We start from the raw sequence: 24,954 nt of genomic DNA, 5'->3' as shown, positions 1-24,954 counted from the left end.
CATTGTGAGGGTAGTATGATATGAGAAGGCTCCTACAACCCACTTCTAGAACTAGCCTACCAAGGATAATAGATGGGTTATGGTCCCCAGAAGAGAATCATATAGGGGCTCTTCCAGTGACTGAGGCAAGGGCAGAGCCTCCTCTAGACATCCATCTGCTCCTCCCTTCTGAGAAACTTGCTCTGCTGTTTCTTCCACAAAGAATGCCATCCATCCATTCACCCATTCTCTTTTCCATAGGGAAAGTAATTCATCCTTGATAGCAAGAAGAATGAGAATGGCACACGAGTATATTCCTGTACATAGTATTTATTTGTTCTGTAACAGTTCACATTTTAAATAGTGCTTTCTGACAACGGATCAGCAGGCTTATCTTTGATGTGGGTAATAAGGATAGCAATTCACATTCATGGGTTAGTTGGTATTACCAGATCACACATTGGAAGAAGGTGAGGATGTTGTCTAGGGCAGAAAGGAGGGTTTGCAAAGGGAAAGAGAGGAGATTGAGAGGCAGGGAAGACCCTCGCATTGCAGAAGTCATTACTACTAAACAGTGGTCATATTGGTTTTGGTGGCAACCCCATGTTGGGATTGTGGAGAGAAAGGAGCACTTCCTATCTTGGATCTGAGTGGATGGCTATCTGCAAGAAGGAAGTTTAGGGATACATTTGACAAGAGACCAGCACCACCCACTTTGGCCAGATGAAGCTTCCTCAGACTTCAGCCACTAGCAATATCCTCCTGTACTAGCTGTAAGAGGAAGTAAACCTAGAACTTCCATTGTGTTTAGCAAGTAGAGATTCAAACTTGTAGTAAGGAGAAGTTAAGTTAGTTCCCAAAACACCAGGGAGAATTCAGCAATGTTGTTGTTCTTTCCTCTTATTTGTGTCTGAGGTTCACCCTGCACAAACACGATCCTCTGCTGAAAACAATCTCACCAAAACAAGTTCCCCATAAACAAGTTGCATTTGACTCCTACCTACACTGGCTGGCTAGCTTCTCAGAAAGCCTCAACATGGTAGACAACAGTTAGTTGGGTGGCTCAGCAAGCCACAGGACCACCACCATTTTGGAGTTCAGTTCACTACAAATTACTCCTAGGCTTTTATACTCAAGTAGATTTAAATTTTGAATCTAGGGTCATCTCCATACCCAGGTATCCTCTTAATTGTTCCCCCAAAGAGTCAATTTGGACCCACATACTTCCAAAGTGTTGAAATTGAATAAGCTTTCTAGATCTGAAGGCAGTACCTAGAAACCTAGTGAGGATAAGCTATAGGCCAGACAGACTGCAGGTCACATGACATGCCTGCTTGGATTTATGGCTGCCAACCTCCAGTTATAATACCTATCCATGGACAATTAACAGATATCCTTTTATCTGGAATCCATAATTTCCTGGAGCTCCTTTATTAACACAAGCTAGAAAAAAAGCCCAAGCTAGGAGAGAACCTGATTTTCAAGGTAGACCTACCAAAATTACTCATGAAGAAAAAAAAGCATTTTTCCATAAGCTACCAGGGAATTTTCTGCTATACAAACAATTTCAAAGACCTAGAAGTTTAGGAGAGAATTTTAAATATAGAGGCAACAAATATACATAGAAGAAAGGGGGAAGTAAGCACTGGAGATAATTCTAAAGAACTTAACCATTTACAAAAGTTACAGTATTTACATAAGAATTTTCTCAAAATACAATGCTTCAAAGGCTGTACAGGAAGGGAGAGGTGCAGGGCAGAGTGGTCGCACACTGGACTTGAGTAGCAAAGGAAGTCCAGAAACATATCCCTGAATAAAATAGAGAAACCAGGGGAGGAAGGGGAGGAGGATGCCCTTGAGGAGATGATGCAAAGAAAACAGAGTGAAAATGCAGCAGGACAAGGACACAGGCCTCCCAGAACCTGGCTTCCAGTTCTGAATTGAAGACAGCAGACACATATACCCTCTGATGTTACTGCAGGAACAAGAACCACAAGTGGCAGAGCCACTGAGATCCCATACAACACCACATATGAACCTGGTCAGAGGTGGGTCATTGAAACAGTATTTCTCTTGCTCCCATTGTGATAGGGACATGTTAATTATTATGGCCACTTACTGATATAGATGGAAAATCTCGAAAAGGAATAGATGAAAACACTACATGGCTAATAGTCCTCCACTACCAATCCTTGTCATTGCTGTCCATAGTTGGGAAGTAGCTATGGTATAAGTGGAAGGAGAGAAAGATGAATAATCCTCAAAATCGGAGGTGGGCCATCTGGAAGTCTCAAGATGACCAGACCAGATGTATATCAGGACAACAGGAAATAGGATCCCTGAATCTTAGGGAATGTCTGGAAAATAACATCACCACGACACTAAAAAAATATAAACAGCATAATGTAAAACAAAATATTTCCTAGCCATAGTCTTCACTGGATTCCCAGCAAGAGTTTATAAATTAGACATACAAAATAATAATACACCTATAAGATTCACATTTCCAAACTCTCCACACCGAGTTCCTAGAGGGGATTAATGCAGGGATTGGAAAGGTGTAAGATACCCCCAGCCAAGCCGATCATGCTGTTATCAAAGAGCTCCAACAGGCCTTCCAAAGTGCAAGGATCACAGACAAGTGTGAAAATGAGGCCAAAGTAGTCATCTCTCCAAAGAACTGCTTTTATACTGATGGAAGGGACCCATTCTGTTTACCTCTTCTGAAACTGAAGATTTATTTCATCAGACTAGATCTGCAAGAAAAGGTAGACGCATCAGTGACTATTTTTCATGGTAAGAATTCTCAAAGAAATGAAGAAAACTTGAATATGCCTCCGTTTCCTGTCCTTTTGTTTAGTCCCAATAGTTTATAAGTATCTCTCCTCCCTCCAAAAAGGCTCAGAGACTTTGTCCTCCTGCATGATAAGCTCTTGAGCTTTGAGCAAGAGCAGAGTATTTCTTGGGGAGGAGGTGGAGCATTAGCATTTTCAGCAAGATAATTCTGTGTAGTGTGTGACTGCTGCCAGCCCTCCATGACCTCCACATCACTGGCTCCTACCCAAAAAATACCAGGAGGATCCACCCCTCCTCACTGGGACCCCTACACTCTGGCCCTACGTTTTCAAATGCATCCTATAGGAGATGACACCATTTCTAGCTGAGAACAATTAACTTGAGAACCCTTTCTACATGGTTTGGAAGTATACTTAGGAAATAACACTGGTCCAAAAAAATTGGTTCTTGATATTCATGTACCCAGTTAAGCTCCCACTCTCCCTCCTTTCTAAAGAGCAAAGCAGGAGTTGTAGTATGTGTCCCAAGCCTCAAGAGTAACCAAATATCTCAGAAGCTATTCACCTGGTAGGGAGAATCAACAAATTTAATCCTAGAAAGGAATCTTCGCAGCTCCCCACGGCCAATTTTGGGGGTGGTCTCCTTCAGTTGGACCATTTGGCCCTCCATCAATGCCCACCGTAGACTAAGCTTGCTGACCACCAGGGGTGCTGGATGCCCTTCAGAGCTTGGCCCTGTTGTCCTGGTGACATAAAAGGCATCTTTCCAAAGGTCGTTGATTCCAACTGAGGAAGGACAAAAATGAGAGCAGTTAACAAGGATAGATACTTTCTAGTAACAGGAAAGTGGCTCAGTTCAACAACTTTAGTCATTTGTTTACTCACTACTTCATATGAAAAATTTCCTGAGCACCTAGCAAATGCCAGAAAGTGAGCCAGACAGTGAGTGTAAAGAAGTGACAGACTGCATGCCAGCAAAGCAGCTTAATCTTCTCAGTGTTTGCACCTTTACTTTTCTGACACTCTCTCCAAGGAAGCCCCAACTCAACAAAAGAGAGAACATGCCCACTATGGTGAGTATTCAGTAGAAAAGTGAGCCTCACAGACTAGAAAGTCTGAGAATTTCCAGGTTGTCAGTACATGGTCACATCTGTTATTTTCCTAGCCAGGTATGATTTTTGCATCATCATTAAATAGTGATTACAAGTATTACCATTACGTAATGTTCCTGTATACTACTTTAAACTAATATTGATTTTGCATGCAGAGGCCTCCCCACCTCACTTCCACCCACTGTGATCCACAACCAGTGGGCAGGCAGGCCAACAAGTTCCAGGTCAGTTGTTCTTCCCAATATATCCCAATACATGAGAGTCACAGCACTAATCCAACTCTAGGAATGAGTTTGTGTAAATAGAGAGCAAGTCTACAAGTGGCAAAAGAGTACAGACAAAAGACAAAAAGGAGATGTGGCCAGGAGATGTGGTCTTCCCCCTTCCCTACCCACCATCAGGAAGAGCTGCTTCCAGGGGGCTGGGACTGTGAGAGGAGACCAGCAGCCAACCAGACTAGCAGGCAGCAGCGGCCAAATGCCCAGGGCTTCAGTTTCCTGGATTAAGGGTCTCCAATATATGAGCCCAATTTTATGATAGCTATATAAAGTAGAAGAACATTTCCAAATGTTAACAGTGGTTGGATTATGGATAACTATTACTTTCTTCTTTGATTTTTTTCTCTTGACTCCAATTTCTATGCAATATACACATTTGCTACTCAAAAAACCCACTCCAACTAAATCACTGCCCTGATAAAACATATTCTACCTCTATTGTATCCCTCACAGTTAATTCCAAATCCTAGTCTTCCCATGAAGATTTCCTGTGAGTCTTGCCAGCACCTGGCACATAGCTGAGGCTTAGTACATTCTCTGAGGGGCTGCATACATCATCCCTGCAGAGCCCCTCTAGAGAGGGTATGTGCTTTCACCTCCATTTTAGCACATTCAGAGGCTCCAGGCTCTTGCCCTGGTGACCTGGTGCACCTATCCAGAAGGAGAACTCCAGTAGCATCCCTGGCTCCAGGGACACCAGAGTAAATGCTACTGCTGTCACCTGAAAAGCATGCATCCTTCCCTTGGTGAGGCAAGGGTATCTTCACATAAAGCCAGCACACATTCTCCCCATCTTTATACACAGACCCCCAATGTCACTGGAACTCACCCTCTGAGGCTGTCACTGTGCCTGAGGTGTTGGCCAGGTCCAGGAAGATGGAGGGGAAGGCTGGGTGCAGGAGGTAAAGGTGGTGGAGGCTGGGTGGCTCAGCTCCCACTCCAGCATCCTGACAATGAGCCACAGAAAGAAAGAGCAAAGGTGACTATATTCCCACACATGACAGTCCTCAAGTGAGAAGACAGAGGAGAAAGGGTGGTTACTCATCACTCTCAGATGCTAAATCCTGATCCCAACTACAAAGATGTGTTTGAAAGAAATGCCCATATACAGGAGATTGGTTATTTCAAAGAGCTCAAAACACTGGCTTGTCACTAGCATCTTCAAACCACTATCTATAGATAGAAAATGCTCATATAAGAAAAAAGAAGGATGGGGGAGGAAAGTGCACACCCTAGAGGAATCTTCTGTAGAGAATATTCCCTTCTTCTACCTATGAGAAAACTGGGGTACTTGTTCGTCCCTTGCATCCAGTGGGGCTTTGTAGAGAGAAAATCTATTTTTAAAAATACAGTGAGCCAAAGACATTTACTTTCATTGGATACCAAAGACAACAGCAAGCATCAGGTTAAAAATTACAAAAGTGTTGTCAGTTCCTAAAATAGGCAGATTGTTGACCAGACAGAAACAAATCATTGATGATAAATCAAAATTTCCAAGGCCTGGGGCTGGGGTTGTGGCTCAGTGGTAGAGCAAACTTGCCTGGCATGTGTGAGGTACCGGGTTTGATTCTCAGCACCATATAAATAAAAGAATAAAATAAAGGTCTATCAACATCTAAAAGAATTTTTTTTTAAATTCCAAGACCTAAGTATCAAGACTCCAAATCTCTGTAGCAGAAGAAATGTCTGCTGGAACTACATTGTCAGTATGACTTCTATACAGGGCTGGGGATATGGTACACACATGTGCAGCTGTGCTGGTGTTAAAGCACAGAGGACGTCAGCTCCACCTCCACATGCTTGGCATGGGAAGAAGGCCACCTCACCAGGAAAAGAATAGGCAGGGGCTTGCAAAGCACATGAGGGCTTTTCCCACACACTCAGGTATGAGGAGACAGTGCTCTGTCTCAGTTAACATGACCATAAAACAGCCAAGTGCCTTCCTTACTGCCTACAGAACAAAACCCACATTCCTTAGGATGATAAACTAAAGTCTTGCGCAATTTAACCAAAATCTACCTTTTTGAGACTTCAACTGCAATTATTTACTGCCCACCCTATACTTCAAGAATGTCTCATAATTCATAAAGCCAGGTGTGGTGGTGCACATTTGTAATCCCAGAAGCTCAGGAAGCTGACACAGGAGGATCACAGGTTCAAAACCAGCCTCAGGAACTTGGGAGGCTCTAAGAAACTTAGTGAGAACCTGCCTCAAAATAAAAAATTAAAAAGGGCTGGGGATGCGGCTCAGTGATTAAGTGCCACTGGTTTCAATCCCTGGTTCCAAAAAAAAAGAATGTCTCTAAATACATGCTTCCCTTGGCTCTACCTAACCACTGCCAATCTTATTATTTCCCCCTTAAACTCACTGCCCTCTCCATCCCAAATCCATACATCAAAATATACTACCCATCCTCAGGTACCCAACATAAATGCCAGCTTTTCATGAAACGTTCCCCTATATCACCCCAATCAAAATTACTATCTCCCATCTACATTTATTTGTACCTCCACTGGAACATGTGTAACATGCCCTTGTCTTGTAGGAAACTAGGAAATTAAAATGTTAGGTGAGCTGGGCATAGTGGTAAACACCTGTAATTCCAAACTTGGGAGACTGAGGCAGAAGGATCATAAGTTCAAAGTTAGCCTCAGCAACTCACTGAGAACTTAAGCAATTTAGTAAGACCCTAACTCAAAATAAAAAATAAAAAGCACTGGAGATGTGGCTCAGTGGTTAGGTGAACTGCCAGTGGTCACTTATTAGGGCATGGCAGAGTTAACACTATAATCTAGATTTTAGGTAAATCTCATCCTCAAAATGAGAGAATATATTAGCATCTTCATTAATGGGCTCAGAAAACTTAAGTAGCTTATCAAGAGGACACATGGTTGATGAATTCAGGACTCTGTGTCCATCAGGTTCCCACTCATCCCTGAACCATCTGCTTCCTGTAAAGGGTCAGGGCTACTTCCGATTCTCCTTGCAGCTTAACATGTAAGACTTTCTAAAATCTGCCTACTAAGTGTCAGACCTTCTGTCCCATAACTCCCCCAAATGACCTCTTAGCTAATCAGTGGCCCTCTCCAACTGCTCTTCCCCTTCCCCAGTCTAGTCACCTCAAAGCCCACCCTGACCTGACTCCCATGTGAAACTTTCTCTGGCCAGTCCAGATCAGTCATGATGATTTCTCCTCTTAAGCCACTACAACACAGATGAGTTAGCCATAAATTTGGACCTGGAATCCTGAAAGGACTTTCTATTCTTTCCCCAGCCTCTCACTGTTGGCAGCCACTAGTTAGGGGCCCTGTTCAACGTTCACATTCTTAGCCAAAAGGCAAGGCAGGAAGTGTGGCTCAGGAGGACACAGCTCCTTTACTGATTTGTTTCTACCTCTAACCCTAGGACAGTGACTGCTCAAATACCTTGAGACCCCAGTCAGTCCTGTGGAGCAGCTACCATATGACAAAGTGAAAAGGGGGACCCCCCAGGATCACTCACAGAATTGGGATAAGCAGGTGACAGTCCTTCAGCCCAGAAGAGGAAGACAGACTTCTGATCTGAAGTCACTGCCGAGGTGGTCGGTGCTTCTTTCATGTGACACGGAGCACTGTAACTCCAAGCGATGGAGCCAGAGTCACCATCCACCACCATCATCTGCAAGAAAGCAGACAGAATGAAAATGGCCAGTCCCTGGAAAAGCAGCAGGCCAAGAAAGCACACTGAACAGAAACAAGGCAATCACCTGCAGATATTCAACCAATACCCATTCAGAGAATTGGCTCCAGACCACCACCACCACCACCACCACCCCCGGCCCATGATGAATATCCAGATCAGTGGATGCTCAAGTCCCTTACATGAAACAGTGTGGTATCTGCATATAACCTATGTATATCCTCCTGGATACTTTAAATGATTTCTAGATTACTTTTAATATCTAACACAATGTAAATGCCATGGAAATAGTTGCTATATACTTATTTAGGGACTAGTGACAAGAAAAAAGTCTAAGTGTTCAGTGCAGATACATTTTTTTTTTTCACATATTTTTAGTCCACAGTTGACTAATGTCCCCATGTGGAACCCACAGAGAGAGAGCTGACTGAATTCAGAGGTTGAGTTTCTAAGATGTAAGCAAACTGGGTGTTCAGAGAACATCAAGTAATGGAGAGGGACCAGTATCCATATTTTTGTAGTTCTTGTTCCCATGTAATAGAATTTAAGGGATTTTATAATTCTTTTCAAGAAGACATTGTAAATCTTCAAGTTCATCTCATTTTACAGGTGAGGACTGGATGCTCAGAAACAGGGAGTGATTGGAATTGTCCCACAGTTACAACAGTCTCAGAGAGGCCATTCTACCATGATAATACTGAAATGAGAGGCCAACAGCAGAGCCTCATTGCTGTTCCTTCCCTCCCAGAACCACAGCAACTACTAGGAAGCAACTACGTGACGACCAGGCACTGCCATATGAGTTTTATGAATTTGACCCTATTGAGTCACAGCATGTGTACTTCAGCCCTAGGGTAGTCTCAAATTTAAAGGAACATAGACTTAACAGGCAAAAAACAAACCAAGGGGCATTTCATTCCACAGCTCCATTTCTCAAAGGCCAACAAGAAGTCAAATTCACAGACCCTGGCAGTGCTTACATCTCCTTTAACCCCTAATACCTCAAACCTCACAGATCTAGAGCCTGTCATTTGCCCAAATCCCCAAGAAACTCCCCTGCCACCTCCCGTCTAGGATTCTTACTCCCTCTCCTCCATGTCTCTGTTCTTCAGTAAATGGAAGACCCAGCCTTCCCGGGACAGTCACCGCCCCCCTCCCCCGGCACCCCCCTTGGTCTCTAAGACCTGCCCTTCTGGGCCATGCTCAGACAACACCACAAAAGGTTCTGGAACCCACCTGGCAGTAGAGAGGAGAAACAAATGAACAGAAGCAATTCCCTTTGGTAGTTGTGGGAAGAAAAGAAGCTTAGAGGCACCAACTGAAAACTGTATCCAGAAACCCACATGTAGTATTTTATTCAACTGCTATGACAACCCCCTGAAGGCAGGCACTATGATGACTCCTGTTTTACAAATGCAAAAGTGACAGTGAGGCAAAAATTATGTAATTTGCCCAATATCACCAATAAGTAGTGGAGCCAGGATTAAAACCCAGGGCTGAAATCCTCTGTGTCTCAGTGCATAACAAACCTTCTCCCTTAATCCTCCCGGGAATGTCAGTGAAAAGTACAATCTCTATTTGAAATTCTTTTACAATACAATCAGACATCCCTTCTCACTGCTGGAAGACTCTCCTTTCTATCTTCACCTCTGCCCTCTGCCTCAGACCAAATAACTCTCTGGTCTCCACACCTCACTCACATCCCACAGCCTGCCTTTGGGGCCTTCTGCAAGCTGAGTCACTCTGATCTCTCTCACAGAAATGTGCTCAGGCATCCTTCTCTCTCTATCCAGCAAACCTCGGCTCCACTGCCATGATTCTGCACATGCAACCCCTGACTGACGTGCAACATCTCGACTCCCTAACCCTCCAGCTGTCCTGCCCACTACCTGCTCCTGGGTGCCTATGGGCAACCATGTGCAAACACCCCCAACAGCACCTTCTAGCCATGTGGTCTAGGTGCCCCAAAAGAAGCAGCCCTGTCTTCATTCCTTTGTATCTCTAGCACCTAACACAGAACTTGACACACACTAGAGGGGATGATTCAGTGTTTGTTGAATTATTTTCTCTCAAGGAACACTGTGTGATATGTATTTTTTATGGTGAAGATAAACCAAAAATCTAAGCCAATTATAGAAAAGAAAATTTTAAAACTCCACAATTCTGCCTGGAATAAAAAAGAGATAACAACAGTCTATCCACACAACATGCAGCCTCACCTAAAATCAGAAAGATTTATCCCATGTCCCAGGAACATGCCATACCATTTCTGCCTCTGGGCTTCTGGTCTTAGTGTTCCTGACCTGGCCTGCTGTTCCATAAATTCAATTTAAAAGGCCCTACTCATATTTTCCCCTTTTATCTGAAGTCTTCCATTAAAACCCAGAAGGCACAGATACCCTGGAAACTGCAGATACATACTTACTCTGAAGTATTACATTCTTTTAATAGCTGCCTTTTCCTACCAAGAGATTTCAGAAGGTTCCTCCTGTCTAACTGTAAGTTAGGGATCTAGCAGGACCTTCTGTGCAGGAATGAACTTATCCAAGAAATACTCTGAGTGCTATATATCTTAGTAGTGAATTTTGAGTTCTCATTTTACCCTTTCAGTTAGACTTCAGAATTCTTTCAAGGATGAGACCATTTTTAGATTCTCATTCCTCACCGTATCTAGCACAGAGCTGGACACAACGTATATACTTTATATAAAGTTCTGATGGATTTGAGTCCCAGTGTTATTTTACCTTTTTCATCCCAAGTCCATCCTGTATCTGCAGAAGGAAGTCTAATGTCTGATCATCAGTGAAATATCCAGGAGTAGGCTGGCTGCAATTGAGGACAAGGAAGCAATCAATAGTGAATAAGGAAACAAGGAAGTCCTCCCTTCTTTCTCTTGCATATGCCATAGATATCAAGGAACTATTCTCAGTAAATTTTTTAATTGTTTTATGTTCTTTGAAAGTGGAGCTAAACCATGGAGCTAGCCCATGCCTGTGATCCCAGCTACATGGGAGCGGGAGGCAGAAGAATCACAAGTTCAAAAGCAGCCTGAACAACTTTAGCAAGACCCTGTCTCAATAAAATAAAACAGAAAGTTTTAAAAATTGCTGGACATGGGGCACACAGCTTGGGAAGCTGAGACAAGAGGATCTCAAGTTTGAGGCCAGATTTAGGAACTTAAAGATGATGCTGTCTCAAAATAAAAATAAATAAATAAATAAATAAATAAGGAAGGAAGGAAGGAGAGGGAGGAAGAGGAGGAGAAAATAAAAAGTGCTGATAATGTAACTCAGTGGTAGGGCACCCCTGGGTTCAATTCCCAGTACAGAAAGCAAGCAAGTACATTAAGGCAGTAAGTAAAATAAAAAGAGAGAAAGAAAGTAGCTCAAACCAGCAAGCAGAAGCAGGAGTAGACTACGAACCTACGTATGCCTTGAAGGCTCAGTGTCCAATAGGGTGTAAGATTTTGCCCCCGAAGCAGAACCAGGCCTTGTCTGGTTGTAACCAGGAGATTGCTGCAGTTGGAATCTGGTGCCTTCACCATCTGGAGTAGCTCAACACCATCACTGGATTAAATAAGACCCCAACAGTTAGCCATGGGAGTGGATGAGATTGCTGAAACCATTTATTTTAGCTTTTTCTCTCACTATATGTATGTTTGCTATCCCTTGGTAATCGTGGGGGATTGGTGCCAGGACTCCTGCATACCAAAATGCACAGATACTCAAGTCCTTATATAAAATAGTGTAGTATCTACATACAACTTACATCCTCCAATAGACATTAAAGCCTCTCTAGATTACTGATAAAACCTAGTGTCCTGTAAATGCCGTGTAAATAGTTGTTAAACTATATTGTTGAGGGAATAAGGACAAGGAAAAAAATGACTGTACATGTTCAGTACAGACAAAAAAATTTTCCCTGAAATTTCCAATCTGCAAATCTGCAATTGGTTAAATACACAAATGTAGGCTCCACAGATAGTGACAGCCAGCAATACTCTTGCATCCATTTCCCATTTAATCTCACTTTCTTGACCCAAACCTTAGAAACCAAGGTTCTCTAGAAAATTCCATGAGTGCTCAAAGGAACTCACAGGAAAAGTGCTATGGTACAATATTCTCACACTAGAAACTCTGGGAAAGGTAAATAGCCAATATTAATGGCACAGAAGACAGATGGTAAGCAGGACAGGAGGCCTGAAATTGTCAATGAGGTTGGACAGCAACTCCTGGCTTGCACTTCATCAAATTATTTTGTTCTCTACACCACTGGGCCAGTCTGTTTAATTCCTGTAAAATTCAGTGAAACAATATGATACTGCCCCCACCCAAAAAAAAGCTAGAAAATGATTTGCAACTTCTGGTAGAAAAGAACAAAACAGTGATACCCCCAGTATGGGACTAAATGGGTACAAATTCACTGCCTATGACAACTACCTGCTTTTAGTTAAGAAACAAATAAGAATTAAAAAAAATAAGATTTCATGACACTATCCTTGCTCCTGTTGAAATGATTCAACTAAAAGAAAATTATGGGACAGAGTAGGCCAGACAGTTCTGCTCAGCTTTACGAAGAGTTATTTCAAATAAATCTATCTCCCCATCACTACTCTGACTCAGACCAAATACCCTTTCTTGCAACCTCTGTGTGACATGATCATACATCATGGACACCAACACATACATACTAACACATTATGCATAATGGTCAAGAGCAAAAAATTTCTTACTCCTGTTAACCACATTAGAAGATGGTTCAGTAAGCCTTGCACTGTTTCCCCTAATCCCTGCCCACACAATCACCAGCCCAACCAAATTTAGAGACTCCACAAGGCATGAGTTCTCAGGAGACCTCCAAGTGCCTGAGTTCAACGTCTGCCCTACCTGTACACGTCAATGAGCTCAGACAAGTTGATGGATCTTCTCTTTTCCCATTCTGGCTCTTCTATCTGCAGAGAAGGTGGTGAGCTGTCTCGATTTTGGGCCTGAACAAAAATGTCCCGCAGGGCGACAGCTTGTATATTTCCTAGCACCACAGGAAGAACCAACACTGAGAATTGAATTTAACAGAACGATCCAGGGTGGGGATCTGAGCAAGAGACACAGCCCATCAGATGAGTCTAAGAGACCCTGCTCAGGCTGGTCCCACATGGAATGGGTGGGTAAGTGATAAAGCAAATGCTGGCCAGAGTCTTCTCTCTAGAGAAGGCAGCAAGGGAAAGCACAGCTCACAATCTCTACAGCAGGGAGAGTGAGAAGCCCCGGTGGAGGTGATGAAAGGGCTGGCTCTGCAATCCCTGAGCTTTCACTGCCTCACGAGGAAGGCCTGCTCACATACACCAATGGGGAACAGTGGAGAAAATCAGCCGTTCTTCTTACCAAAGCCAAACAGGATGTAGACAGCTCCATTTGCAGTGATGTAAACCTGAGGCCCAATCAGATTCCCCACTCCCATGATGTTGTACTTCACAGGTCGGCCCACTGGACTCCCCGTCCAGCCAGACACCAGCAGAAAGCATAGATCTGGCTGAAGAAGTGAAAGAAGGGGTCAAGTCAACAGAAGCCCTTCATTTCTTTATCGAACAGCTCTCCTGACAGTCATCGCCTCCTCTTTGGCCAAGGGCTCAGAATTCTCAAGGCTAGAAAGCACAGGACAAGGCTGCTTGGTTATTCCCTGAAAGTAAGAAATGAGTGAACAGCCATCCCCTGATTACATGCGAAGGGCACCTTTATAGTGCCTCAGACAACTGCTCTGACTGCACGTCTCCAAGGCACACAATTCCAGCTAGAGCTGAATATGGGATGGCTGACCCAGGTCTTTACTCCCATACCCTGAAGCCCCCAGTAATACCCAGCCCCAGCCAGAACCAGTCTAGGCACAACATCAGCTGTCTGGCCACTGTCAACTTCACTCTCAGAGATAGGGAAACCTTTCCTGTGAAGGAAGGACCAGGTAATAAATATCTTAGGCTTTGCCAGCCACAGAGTCTCCATAGCAACAACTCTCTTCTGTTGATCTAGCAGGAAAACAATCATGGGAAACACATAAATAAACTATTTTTCATGAAAATAAGCAGTGAGCCAAATTTGGCCTGCAGAGCACAGTTTATCAATCCAGTTCTAGACGGTTCTTTTCTTGAGGAGTCATGAGGTGGGAAATACAGGAAATGTGCTAATATCTTAACTTCAGTAAAACTTCTGACAAAGCACATCATAATGAATTCTTATGGACTAGATAAGAAATATGGTTTGCTATATTCCAGAAAAAGGTACTTATGGGGTCGATCCTAATCCAGAGGGATGTTTTTAGAATCTCATAGCATTCTGCTATTGCCTCATTCCTATTAAATATTTTTATCAGAAACTTATATAGAATTCAAGTTAATCACAAAGCTGAGAGGAATAGCTAATATGCTATATGATAAACTAAAAATTCAAAAAAGTCTCAGACTAAAAGATGAGTCAAAATCTGTAAGAAAAAATATTGATCTCTGAATTAATGATTAATTAAAAGATGGGGCTTCACTGATAATAAAACAAAGAGCAAATCTTAGGCTACTGTAATCTTTGACTGCAAAAACAGAAGTACAGAGTCTGCATCAAAAAGTCAGTTTCCTGGGGCCTGGGGTTGTGGCTCAGTGGCCAGCATGCTCACCTAGCACACATGAGGCCCTGGGTTCGATTCTCAGCACCACATAAAATAATATAAAGGTATTGTGTCCACCTACAACTAAAATACTAGTTATTAAAAAAAAAAAGTCAGTTTCCTAAGGTTGGTATAACCATTCACATCATTCTTAAACTAAGAATAAAATACCATTCACAGATATGGGTACCACATGTAAAAGAGCTAAACGAACTGGAGTATAAAGGGAAAGAAATCAAGAAAAAGAGGCACTGGGACTTCCAGCTGCTGTGGGGAAACAATAGAAGAAACTAAGACATTTGGCCTTGAGAGTAGCAGGCTGAGAGGGACCAGGCTAACCAAACCCAGGGATAGACTCATTCAGAGTAGCTCTACTGCACTGAAGCTGGGGCAATGAATGGAAGCTATGAGAAAGCACATTTCTCACCAACGGGATAATTTCTAGAGCTGACAAACAATGAAATGGGACCACCCACAAATGAGTGCTCTTCCCATCAGCCTGAGTGGGCAAGAAGGGCATGGAGCCAGTGTGTCTGGAATCAGGCCCAGAGATCACAGCATGGTGTGAGAACAGTAACCACTGGCTTCTAAAGTCTCTCCCCCTAACATTCTAGACAAGATCCATTCCCTAATTCCAAGCAGGTCCAGTTCTCCCATTCTGTTCACACTACGCTGAAACCTAAGGATACAGTCACTAAGGTATTAACCTAATATGTTTCCATTCTTGTGAAGAGAGCTCCTTCCCTGCCTATGGCTTCTGTGCTCCTCACTTTCCCTGTTGCTGGTAAAGAGGGGCAAAGAGATCAGAATAAAGATGAAGCTGTCGCTCTAAATCCATCTCCTCTCCACGAATTTCCTGGAACCATCACTTTGCAGGCATAACAGACACTATTCCATATCTGAACACTGTTGTGTGAACAAGTAAATTTTGTGAAGCAAGCTGAACAATACACTAAATAGAGACAAAACAATAATTTTTTAAAAGGCAGAGAGTAAGAGCAGATGAAAAGCTGACTACTCTAATCGAAGCTCCCCAAACTGCTTGAACCACTACCCCTCGGCCACCAAAACTGTAAGAAGCAGATGGGGTACTAAGACCAAGATTTCTACTTTTTGATTGTTTATTCTATTTAGTTATACATGACAGAATGCATTTTGATTCATTGTACATAAATGGAGTACAACTTCTCATTTCTCTGGTTGTACACAATGTAGTCACACAATTTGTGTAATCACACATGTATATAGGGTAATGATGTCTGTCTCATTCCAACATCATTCCTTCCCCTCATTCCCTCCCCTCATTTCCCTCTACACAATCCAGCATTCCTCCATTTTTCCCTACCCAAACCCCACTGTTATATATCAACATGCACTTATCAGAGAAAGCATTTGGCCTTTGGTTTTTGGGATTGACTTATTTCACTTAGCATGAGTCTGTAGCTCCATCCATTTACCTACAAATGCCATAATTTTATTCTTCTTTATGGCTGAGTAATATTCCATTGTGTACATATACCACAGTTTCTTTATCCATCCATCTATTTAAGGGCACCGAGGTTGGTTCCTAGTTTAGCTATTGTGAATTGCTATAGACATTGATGTGGCTGTGTCACTGTAGTATGCTGATTTTAAGTCCTTTGGGTATAAACCTAGAAGTGGGATAGCTGGGTCAAATGGTGGAGCCATTCCTTTTCTGAGGAATCTCCATACTGCTTTCCAAAGTGGTTGCACCAATTTACAGCCCCACCAGCAATGTGTGAGTGTACCTTTTCCCCACATCCTCACCAACACCTATTATTGCTCATATTCTTGATAATAGTCATTCTAATTGGAGTGAGATGAAATCTTAGGGTAGTTTTGATTTGCATTTCTCTAATTACTAGAGATGTTAAACATTTTTTCATATATTGTTGGTCGACTGTATTTCTTCTATGAAGTGTCTGCTCAGTTCCTTAGCCCATTTATTGACTAGGTTATTTGTGGTTTTGGTGTTAAGTTTTTTGAGTTCTTTATAAATTCTGGAGATTATTGCTCTATCTGAGGTGCATGTGGTAAAGATTTTCTCCCACTCTGTAGGCTCTCTCTTCACATTATTGTTTCCTTTGCTGAGAAAAAGCTTTTTGAGTTTGAATCCATCCCTTTTTTTTTTTTTTTGCGGTGCTGGGGATCGAACCCAGGGCCTTGTGCTTGCAAGGCAAGCACTCTACCAACTCCAACTGAGCTATCTCCCCAGCCCCATCCCATTTATTGATTCTTGCTTTTATTTCTTGTGCTCTGGGAGTCTTGTTAAGGAAGTCTGGTCTTATGCGGACATGATGAAGATTTGGGCCTGCTTTTTCTTCTATTTGTAGCAGGGTCTCTGGTCTAATTCCTACGTCCTTGAGCTATTTTGAGTTGAGTTTCATACAGGTTGAGAAATAGGGGTTTAGTTTCAGTCTGTTGCATATGGATTTCCAGTTTTCCCAGCACCATTTGTTGAATAGGCTCTTTTCTCCAATGTACGTTTCTGACACCTTTGTCTACTATGAGATAACTGCATTTATGTGGGTTTGTAAGACCAAGATTTCTGAATTTGTTCTGTGATAAACATGCTCATGGCCTTGTTCTGCCTGTGCTGAATTCCATTAGAAAGAAACTCCCCAGATTTTTCCCCTTTTGAACCTTTAGAAAATCACTCCCTGCTGGAGGCAATAATTAAAATTTTTCCTGGACCACAGTGTCTTTATTCACAATGATTATGTGAATAATTCCTGAATTCTTGGTTCAGGTCCACAAGCTGCCAGCTGAAGAAAACCAACAGAAAGCACCAACAAGGTCTTTTATTTTAAAATTATAACGAGTAATCAAATGAGGCAAATGTATCTGATTCACATTTTCTCACAAAGACTCCTTGCCATTTGTTCAGTTCTTTTGTCCACAAGCATTTCCTTGGCAGTGTCATACTAGTAAGACTGAGAAAAGTGTGAGAGAAACTGACAAAAGCTCTAAGAAGTGTTTCAGGAATAAAACTTGAAATTGAGATAACTTTGTTCATTAATTTAGTTTTTCCTGTGATTTAGGGGAAATACTATTACTTTATCTGCCTACAGAATAACTAGCTTCATAATTTTTTTTTTCTTTGAAGTACTGGGGATTGAACCCAGGCCTTGTGCTTGGGAGGCAAGTACTCTACCAACTGAGCTATATCCCCAGCCCTAGCTCCATAATTAATAACATCCATAATTTAGAGGTCACTGTTGTAGAATTAAAGCATATCTTGTCACAGTATAGACTACTATTCTTCTTCCTTTGGTCACTGATTTTATCATTTGACTTAGATTTTTTCCTATCTATATATTTAATAAATTTTCTATCAGTCTCTCCTGTTTTATAGTTGAAATAAAATTTAAATATGTATAATAAATATAGTAAAACTAACAATACATTTACATGATAAAATAAGCACGATTCTAGGCACTTTAAATATGCTAGTTCTGTTTTTCATAACAGTCTTATGAGTAGAAATAGCATTGCCATTTTTACAGAGGAAGAATCCAGAGCTTGGCTAGGTTCCTCGGCTTGCCCAAGACCACAAAGCTATGGAGTGGTAGAGAAGGAATTTACACACAGACTGCTAGCTTCGAAGCTCAACTAGGCCCCAGTCCATGGAATCATAATGACGCTGTGGGAAAAATGGGTTCATAATCTCATTTATGCACTTAACCTCACCAAGAGAATTTATTTAAACCTAAGCCATTATAAAAAGAAAATGTCAAGCAGCATTTATAATAATATTAAGAACTGAGGCAACTAAAATTGAAGCAATCCCTGTAAAAAACAAACAAACCAAAAAAATTAATAGAGAACATACCTGCATCTCCCCAATGGCCAGAACTACTAGGTCTCTGACACCATCCTCATCCAAGTCAGGCAGCACCACCACGGGGGCAGCCAAGGTACCGTTGGACAGGTAGTTTGCGTTTAAAGTCCAGATGGCTTTTCCTAGGGAAGGACAAATAGGCTCATCACTAATATAACTTTCTGCCTCTAGAAAATGCAGATGCAATATTCTCAGGCCAGAAAAGGGACACTCCAAGGGCTCAACAACAGACAGCAACTCCTTACTTTTTCTCTTTTGCTTTTATCTTACTGGGGACAAAGAGGTTAGGAGATGTGATCTGAAACCTCAAGCATCTGGCTACCACATCCATTTAATAACCTTACACCCAGATTTTTTAGATCAAATGGAGGTGCTTAAGGGTAAGCTCACTCCACCAGGGTGGGAAATGAATCTGTTAGAGGGTATGACAACCACCAGAAGCCAGACGGGGGCAGCTGACCAGAGACCCATTCTGGCGCCTTTTCCCATCTGGTCACATAAGTGAGCACCGGGGATTGGCAGGAGGTAGTCAAGAAAACTTCAGTTCTAGAACTAACTGTATTCTAGTGTTTTGTTTTGTTTTGTTTTGTTTCACCCAGAAGCATCCCTCTATCAAACCCCAATTTCTAAACCTGGGGAGGATGAATGTGTAACCCCAGGAGACAGTGAGCATCCTGGCAGTAGCTTTTGACTCTGAAAGAAGCCTTCATTATACTTAACTCTTTTTCATTCCTTCTGTCTTGTGTGTCTAAAAGCAACAAGAAGCTAAAAGACCAAATGAACATGCTTCAATAAACCTTCATTTCCTCACGGCAGTATTTTTAAGTAGTTACCACCCAAGTTTACACATGGACCCCATGTGTACCAAATAGGAAGGGACCAGCTCATTTATCTTTTACAAAGACAACCATTGATCAGGGAGACTATTTATAAACCACAGGCCTCAGGGTAGTTTCCATTTAGGTGACTGAGTTTAGTCCCATCTATCCCAAACAGGTTGAAACATAGATCTATTTACTCAACCTGCCCAAACTTATCTTATTCCCTTAATAACCACTTCCAGAGCAGCAAATCAAACTTTCCACTCAGTCCAGGTGAAAAAAGTTCCTTCTCTACCAGACTGTTCTAACACAAAATCATGGCTCACTGGAGCAAAGACCTTGGGGGCAAACACTCTTTACCTGACGTTGCATTGAATGCGCTGAGCATCTTATGCGTCCCTGTCACAAGGCAGATGATTTCAGCCACATTTCCTGGTATCAGATCCAAACATGTGATATCTTGGGCCTCCTCTGGGAGGGGACTAGACACAGTGTGCTGCCATTCATTCCCGAAAGGCACACAGATTAGCAGTTGACCTTGAGCTACCTAAAGCACACAAGAGAGATAAGAAAGGAAGAAGGCAGGAGAGATAGAAGGAGAGATGAGCAGGAGGCCTAAAAACCAAAAGTGAAGGATGCATATAAATAAAATAAAATAAGTGAAGGATGCTAAGGCAGAAGCTCACACTACTGTGTTCTCCTCCCTCCCATATTTCCGACTACAGAGTACCTGTCTCCTCTGCTCACAAGACACTGGCCTCCTCTGCACTGCCTCCCTGCATCTCCACCTTTTCAGCTTTCCCAACATAAGCCATTACCTGTCTGCCACCTTGGCCACCATAAAATAGTGACATCCTATGGACAAGGACTGCCTCATTTATTTCTGTATTCTAGTATCTTACAAAATTGCCTGGTACACATAGCAGCAATTGTTTGCTGAAAAAAAGGCAGGAGCAAAATCCAGAATATGGAAAGATGATTCTTGGGTGGTGGGGAAGAGAACAGGAGGGAAAGGGAAGGATATGTTCAGAAATGTGAGGCTGATCTAGAATACATGAAAAGTAGAGGGCAATGATGAATGGATAAAGAAACTGTGGTATATATATACAATGGAATATTACTCAGCCATAAAGAATGATAAATTATGGCATTTGCAGGCAAATGGATGAAACTGGAGAATATCATGCTAAGTGAGATAAGCCATCTCAAAAAACCAATGGACGAATGATATCGCTAATAAGTGGATGATGACACATAATGGGGGGTGGGAGGGGTTAGTGTTAGGGTTAGAGTTAGGGTTAGGGAGGGGGGCAGAATGGAGGAAGGAAGGACTGTATAGAGGGAAAAGAGGGGTGGGAGGGGTGGGGGGAAGGGAAAAAAATAACAGAATGAATCAAATAACATTACCCTATATAAATTTATGATTACACAAATGGTATGCCTTTATGCCATGTACAAACAGAGAAACATCATGTATCCCATTTGTTTATAATAAAAGAAAAAAAAAAGAGAAAAAAAAAAAAAAAAAAAAAGTAGAGGGCAAAATACCTGAATCCTAATCATCAGAGGCAAATGCTCCCTGAGAGCAGAAAAAGAATGTTTTCAGAAAATAAACCTGAAGATTACATGTAGCAATGATCAGAAGGTCTTACTGGTCTAGAGCTCCATGAAGCAGCTGATTTGGTCCCAGGCAAGAGAGACTACGTGGGAAGATTCAATACCTAGGTCCTAAGATAGCTGGTAGGGAAACTAGAGCAGCTCCCCTCGTTAGTAAGTTGGTCATTATGTGACTTAATTAACAGCAGAATAATAACCCTCTTGCCAATTGTACTTTCACTTTCAGAGCAGAGACAGCTTGACTCATCTCACACACTCTCCTCTTCTAGCAACAACTAAGACAAATAAAGAAACGTAAGTTTTGAGTTTCATTCTACCTATTCCTCAGTATTACTAATCAAATATGTGACCTAAAAACAAGTGACAAACTGTAGCTTGCTGTTTCAGACCTGGTTGTCAGAAGCAGACACACAGGATAAACAGAGTGACAGGTGTCCAGATTTCTCAGGGATGCTATGGTTAATATCCTGTGCTGTTCTTCCTAGGTAAGGGTCCTATAGACTCCATATCCATTTCACTGGCTGTTTTTTTGTTTGCGTGTTTTTCTGGGTGATGATGAGTTACCCCTTCCCCATTAAACGGTGACTCCTTGAGCAGAGACTGTGCTCCTCTTGTTTAGCTCTAACCGGCACAGCTCTGGAGAAGGTGCACAGCATGAGCCACACCGTCAGCATTCAATACCATTGCATAAATGAACAAACAAGTGAACAAACAAATAAAAAACTCAATTCCTCCCTGTCAGTGGCACAGAGCTTTGTGGGTTATGGGCACAGGTGTTCAACATGAGTTTGAGGATAGAAACTCCAGAGCCTGACTCTTGGGTCTGAATTCCGCTCGGCCATTTGGCCAAGTTCCTTCAGTTCACTATATAACAACAGTTTCCTCACTCACAGAAGGGTGAGGCAGGCTGAGGTAGGAGAACCACAAGTTCAAGGTCAGTCTCTGCCTCCATGAGCCCACCACCCCTCAAAAACAAAGAAACCATGGAAAACTCACTAGGAGGAACTGAGAGAAACTAAGGATTAAGTGTCAATGCTGGCGTCTGAACAGGTCCACTTCCTCTCTGCATTAGTTTCTTCACTGACCTGGATGACAACGAATAGCTCCTTACACCTATACCTCTCTCTGTTTTTTGGAACTGAACTTCATTTACATGGAAACTACTGACGTGGCTTATCATGTATGACAGATCCGTGGTGGCTTTGCCTTTCTTCTATTCACTGCAGACTCTCTTCTGCAGTGCCCATGGGGACAGCTGATGCTTTTTACTGGCTGACAGCAAGCCTAAGGCAGTTCAGAAAGCCACATCTCTTACCTGCTGCACTCCCATCCTCGACGTCACAAAGGAGAGAAGCACATCCCGCAGGCCATCTCCATTCACATCAGCCAATTCCAGGGAGACAGGGTCCCTACCTGATGTGCACATAAAAACAAGAGGTCCTGAGAATGTTGCCACAAACCAGTTCTCTGCTGCCAGCACCTCCACAGAAACCAAGCACCTTCCAGTTCCCAGACAAGATGGTGTCCACACGCCTCTCCTACTCCCCAGCCCTACCCCCACAAGCCTATCTCAAAGCCCTGGGCATTATGCACAAAACAAACATAAGAAAACCCTGAGAGAGGGGAGAGATTAAGGCAGATGGGCTAGAGACTGAGAGACCAAAGGAGTGACAAGGTGATGACCCGTGGGTTTTCTTTTGGTCTCATATATACCAGACAAGGTGCTGCAGAAGTTACCAGCAACCCAGAAATGCCAAAGGTACAAACAAAGAAGTCCCAAGAAAAGCTGGCTTCTCTGGCCAAAGGCCCAGGAAAGGTGCAGTCTAGCAAGACAGAAAAGCTCTACTCCAACCAAAGAGCACACACAACAAAGGCTGACTAGGAAGCTACCCCTCCCCTGCCCCCTGGCACAGCAGGCCAGGTGGGAGCAGCACTGTGATCCCCACCTAGCAGTACCAAGGCCTTCCATACACAGGGTAAGCCTACAGTTCTACCCGACCCAGCATTAGCGAGGCAGCTGTCCCTTCCTCCCCACCAGAGGGTGCAGCAGAGGCTAATGGGGAGCCTGAACTTCATCCCCATCCCTAGTGACAAGACAGGAGCCCCACCCTCAAAGGTGTGGAGTCAGAGAAGGCCCGCCAAATTTGGAAAGAACTCACACTGCGAGTGGAAGCCTAAATTGATACCGCCACTTTGGAAGACAATCTAACATAAGCCACTAAGAATGAAAACACACACACCTAGGTTTGTGCCTACAGAAATTCTCATACTTGCATGAGAGACATGTACAGAAATTTCTTTTTTAAGGATTGGAAACCACTTAAATGTTCATCAACAGAAGAATGGATAACAAAAAAAAATCATGGAATATTCATATCATGAAAAACTAGACAATAATAAAAATGAATGAATGACAGCCACATAAATTAATTTGGATTAACTTAAAAAATATTTTTCACGGGGCTGGGGTGTGGCTCAGTGGTAGTGCACCTCGCTTAGTATGCATGAGGCCCTGGTTCGGATCCTCAACACCACATAAAAATAAAATAAAGGTATTGTTGTCCACCTACAACCTAAAAAATATATTTAAAAAAAATATTTTTTCAGAAAATTATGTTGAACAAAAAAGTAAGTCACAGAAAATGACACAATTACATTTATGTAAAATTCAAAAAGAGGCAGAATTAATGAAACGTCATTTAGGGATACATGTCAATGTGATAAAACTTAAAGAAAGGTCAAGAAAAAAATCAACCACAAATTAGGAGAGCATAACTTGGTAGGCAGAGGGGAACGTGGTCAGGAGGAACACATAGGAGACTGGAGAGGCCTCAAGAATGTTCTATTTCTGGAGCTGGCCAGTCAACATGCCAACAACTTGTTACCAGTCTTTATGTATAAATATCATGTATGAATATTACATTTGTCTTTAGAGAACAAAAGATGAGAACACAGAACCCATGAGAAGCTAATTCAAAGGGAATCAGAGACGTGGCAGAGATGAAGCATTTCTAGGTCAAGATGACACAAGGAGCCTGGGAATAGCAGAACCCAGTTCACAGGAGACAAGGCTGCTCAGAGTAGCTGAGATACAGCCCCTATTCCAGAGCAAGAGGCTTCACGGAACCTGCTCCAGGCCAGGTGCAATGGCACACATCTGTAATCCCAGCGGCTCGGGAGGCTGAGACAGGAGGATCTCAAGTTCAAACCCAGCCTCGGCAATTTAGTGAGGCCCTAAGCAACTCAGGGAGACCCTATCTCTAAATAAAATACAAAAAAGAATTGGGGATGTGGCTCAGTGGTTGAGTGCCCTTGGGTTCAATGCCTGGTACCAAGAAGAAAAAGAAAAAGAAAAAAGAGACCTGATCCATGTGAGATGAAAGGGCTGGCACTACCTGGACAGCACCACCCCACAACTGTGAGCAAAAAAGAAAAGAAATGAAATTATTTAAAATTTAAGTCAGTTCAGGATTATAAAATCGAGGAAGGCCTGAAGGTCCTGTAAGAGGACCAGGCCCTGGTCTAGCCAGGTCTTGAGCTTTAGGTTTCTCTGTAAACAGCTCTTTCAGAAGTTTTGCACCCCACCAAACACAGTGCTGGCTCCATGGCAGGATCCAGCAAACCTATGCTCTGTCCTCTCTGTCTAATTATGACCAATACCCAATACAACAAAGCAGTGATTCCCAGGTGTCTGGAGGTGTAGCAATCCATCTATTGTTAATTTCAAATCTTAACCTCCTAACAATACCCACACACAGGGAGAAAAGTGCTACATGACACACTACTGTTAAGATTGGAGAAATATTCAATGTAACCAGATATATGATAAAATATTACAAATTAGAGCTGAAAATCCCACCAACTCACCTGCTTGAGAGCCCAAGTGGCGGCTCCAAGTGCTGTGCAGGTCTCTGGGGGGACAGGGGATCAGGAAAGCAACAGAGGAGCACCAGGATCATTGAGATCACCAACGTTAGCAGGAAGACAGATGTGCGCACATAAGACACAAGGGAAGAGGTTGCCTTCTGCTCCAGGCCCCCGAGGGGCTCCGAGGGGTACCCCTCCGTGGTGACTTCTGAAAGATGTGGCTTTGCAGCCCCTGCAACCTCAGCATCTGAGTCAGGCTCTGGTGCTTCTCCCAGAGGGACTCTTCCCATTTTTGA

General features: G+C 42.7%; 1 protein-coding gene and 1 non-coding gene across 2 annotated transcripts; both read right to left on the bottom strand.

Moving 5' to 3' along the window:
• Positions 1 to 300: 300 nt before the first annotated feature.
• On the bottom strand, positions 301 to 24,954 carry Fam234b (family with sequence similarity 234 member B). The gene is given in 14 exon segments (XM_047551519.1): positions 301 to 2,735; positions 3,340 to 3,560; positions 4,994 to 5,111; positions 7,667 to 7,822; positions 10,588 to 10,669; positions 11,266 to 11,409; positions 12,730 to 12,871; positions 13,225 to 13,372; positions 18,345 to 18,475; positions 19,535 to 19,663; positions 19,666 to 19,711; positions 22,107 to 22,204; positions 24,659 to 24,728; positions 24,730 to 24,954. Coding segments are annotated over 14 exon segments (1,710 nt in total). The 5' UTR covers positions 24,949 to 24,954; the 3' UTR covers positions 301 to 2,729.
• Positions 17,613 to 17,685, bottom strand: Trnag-ccc (transfer RNA glycine (anticodon CCC)). Its single transcript has one exon. It is a non-coding gene; the product is annotated as a tRNA-Gly (tRNA).

This window comes from Sciurus carolinensis, chromosome 4 (assembly GCF_902686445.1).
Source record: "Sciurus carolinensis chromosome 4, mSciCar1.2, whole genome shotgun sequence".
NCBI lineage: Eukaryota > Metazoa > Chordata > Mammalia > Rodentia > Sciuridae > Sciurus > Sciurus carolinensis.
Note: the sequence above shows the minus strand (reverse complement) of the source record. Positions and strands in the feature narration are given on the sequence as shown.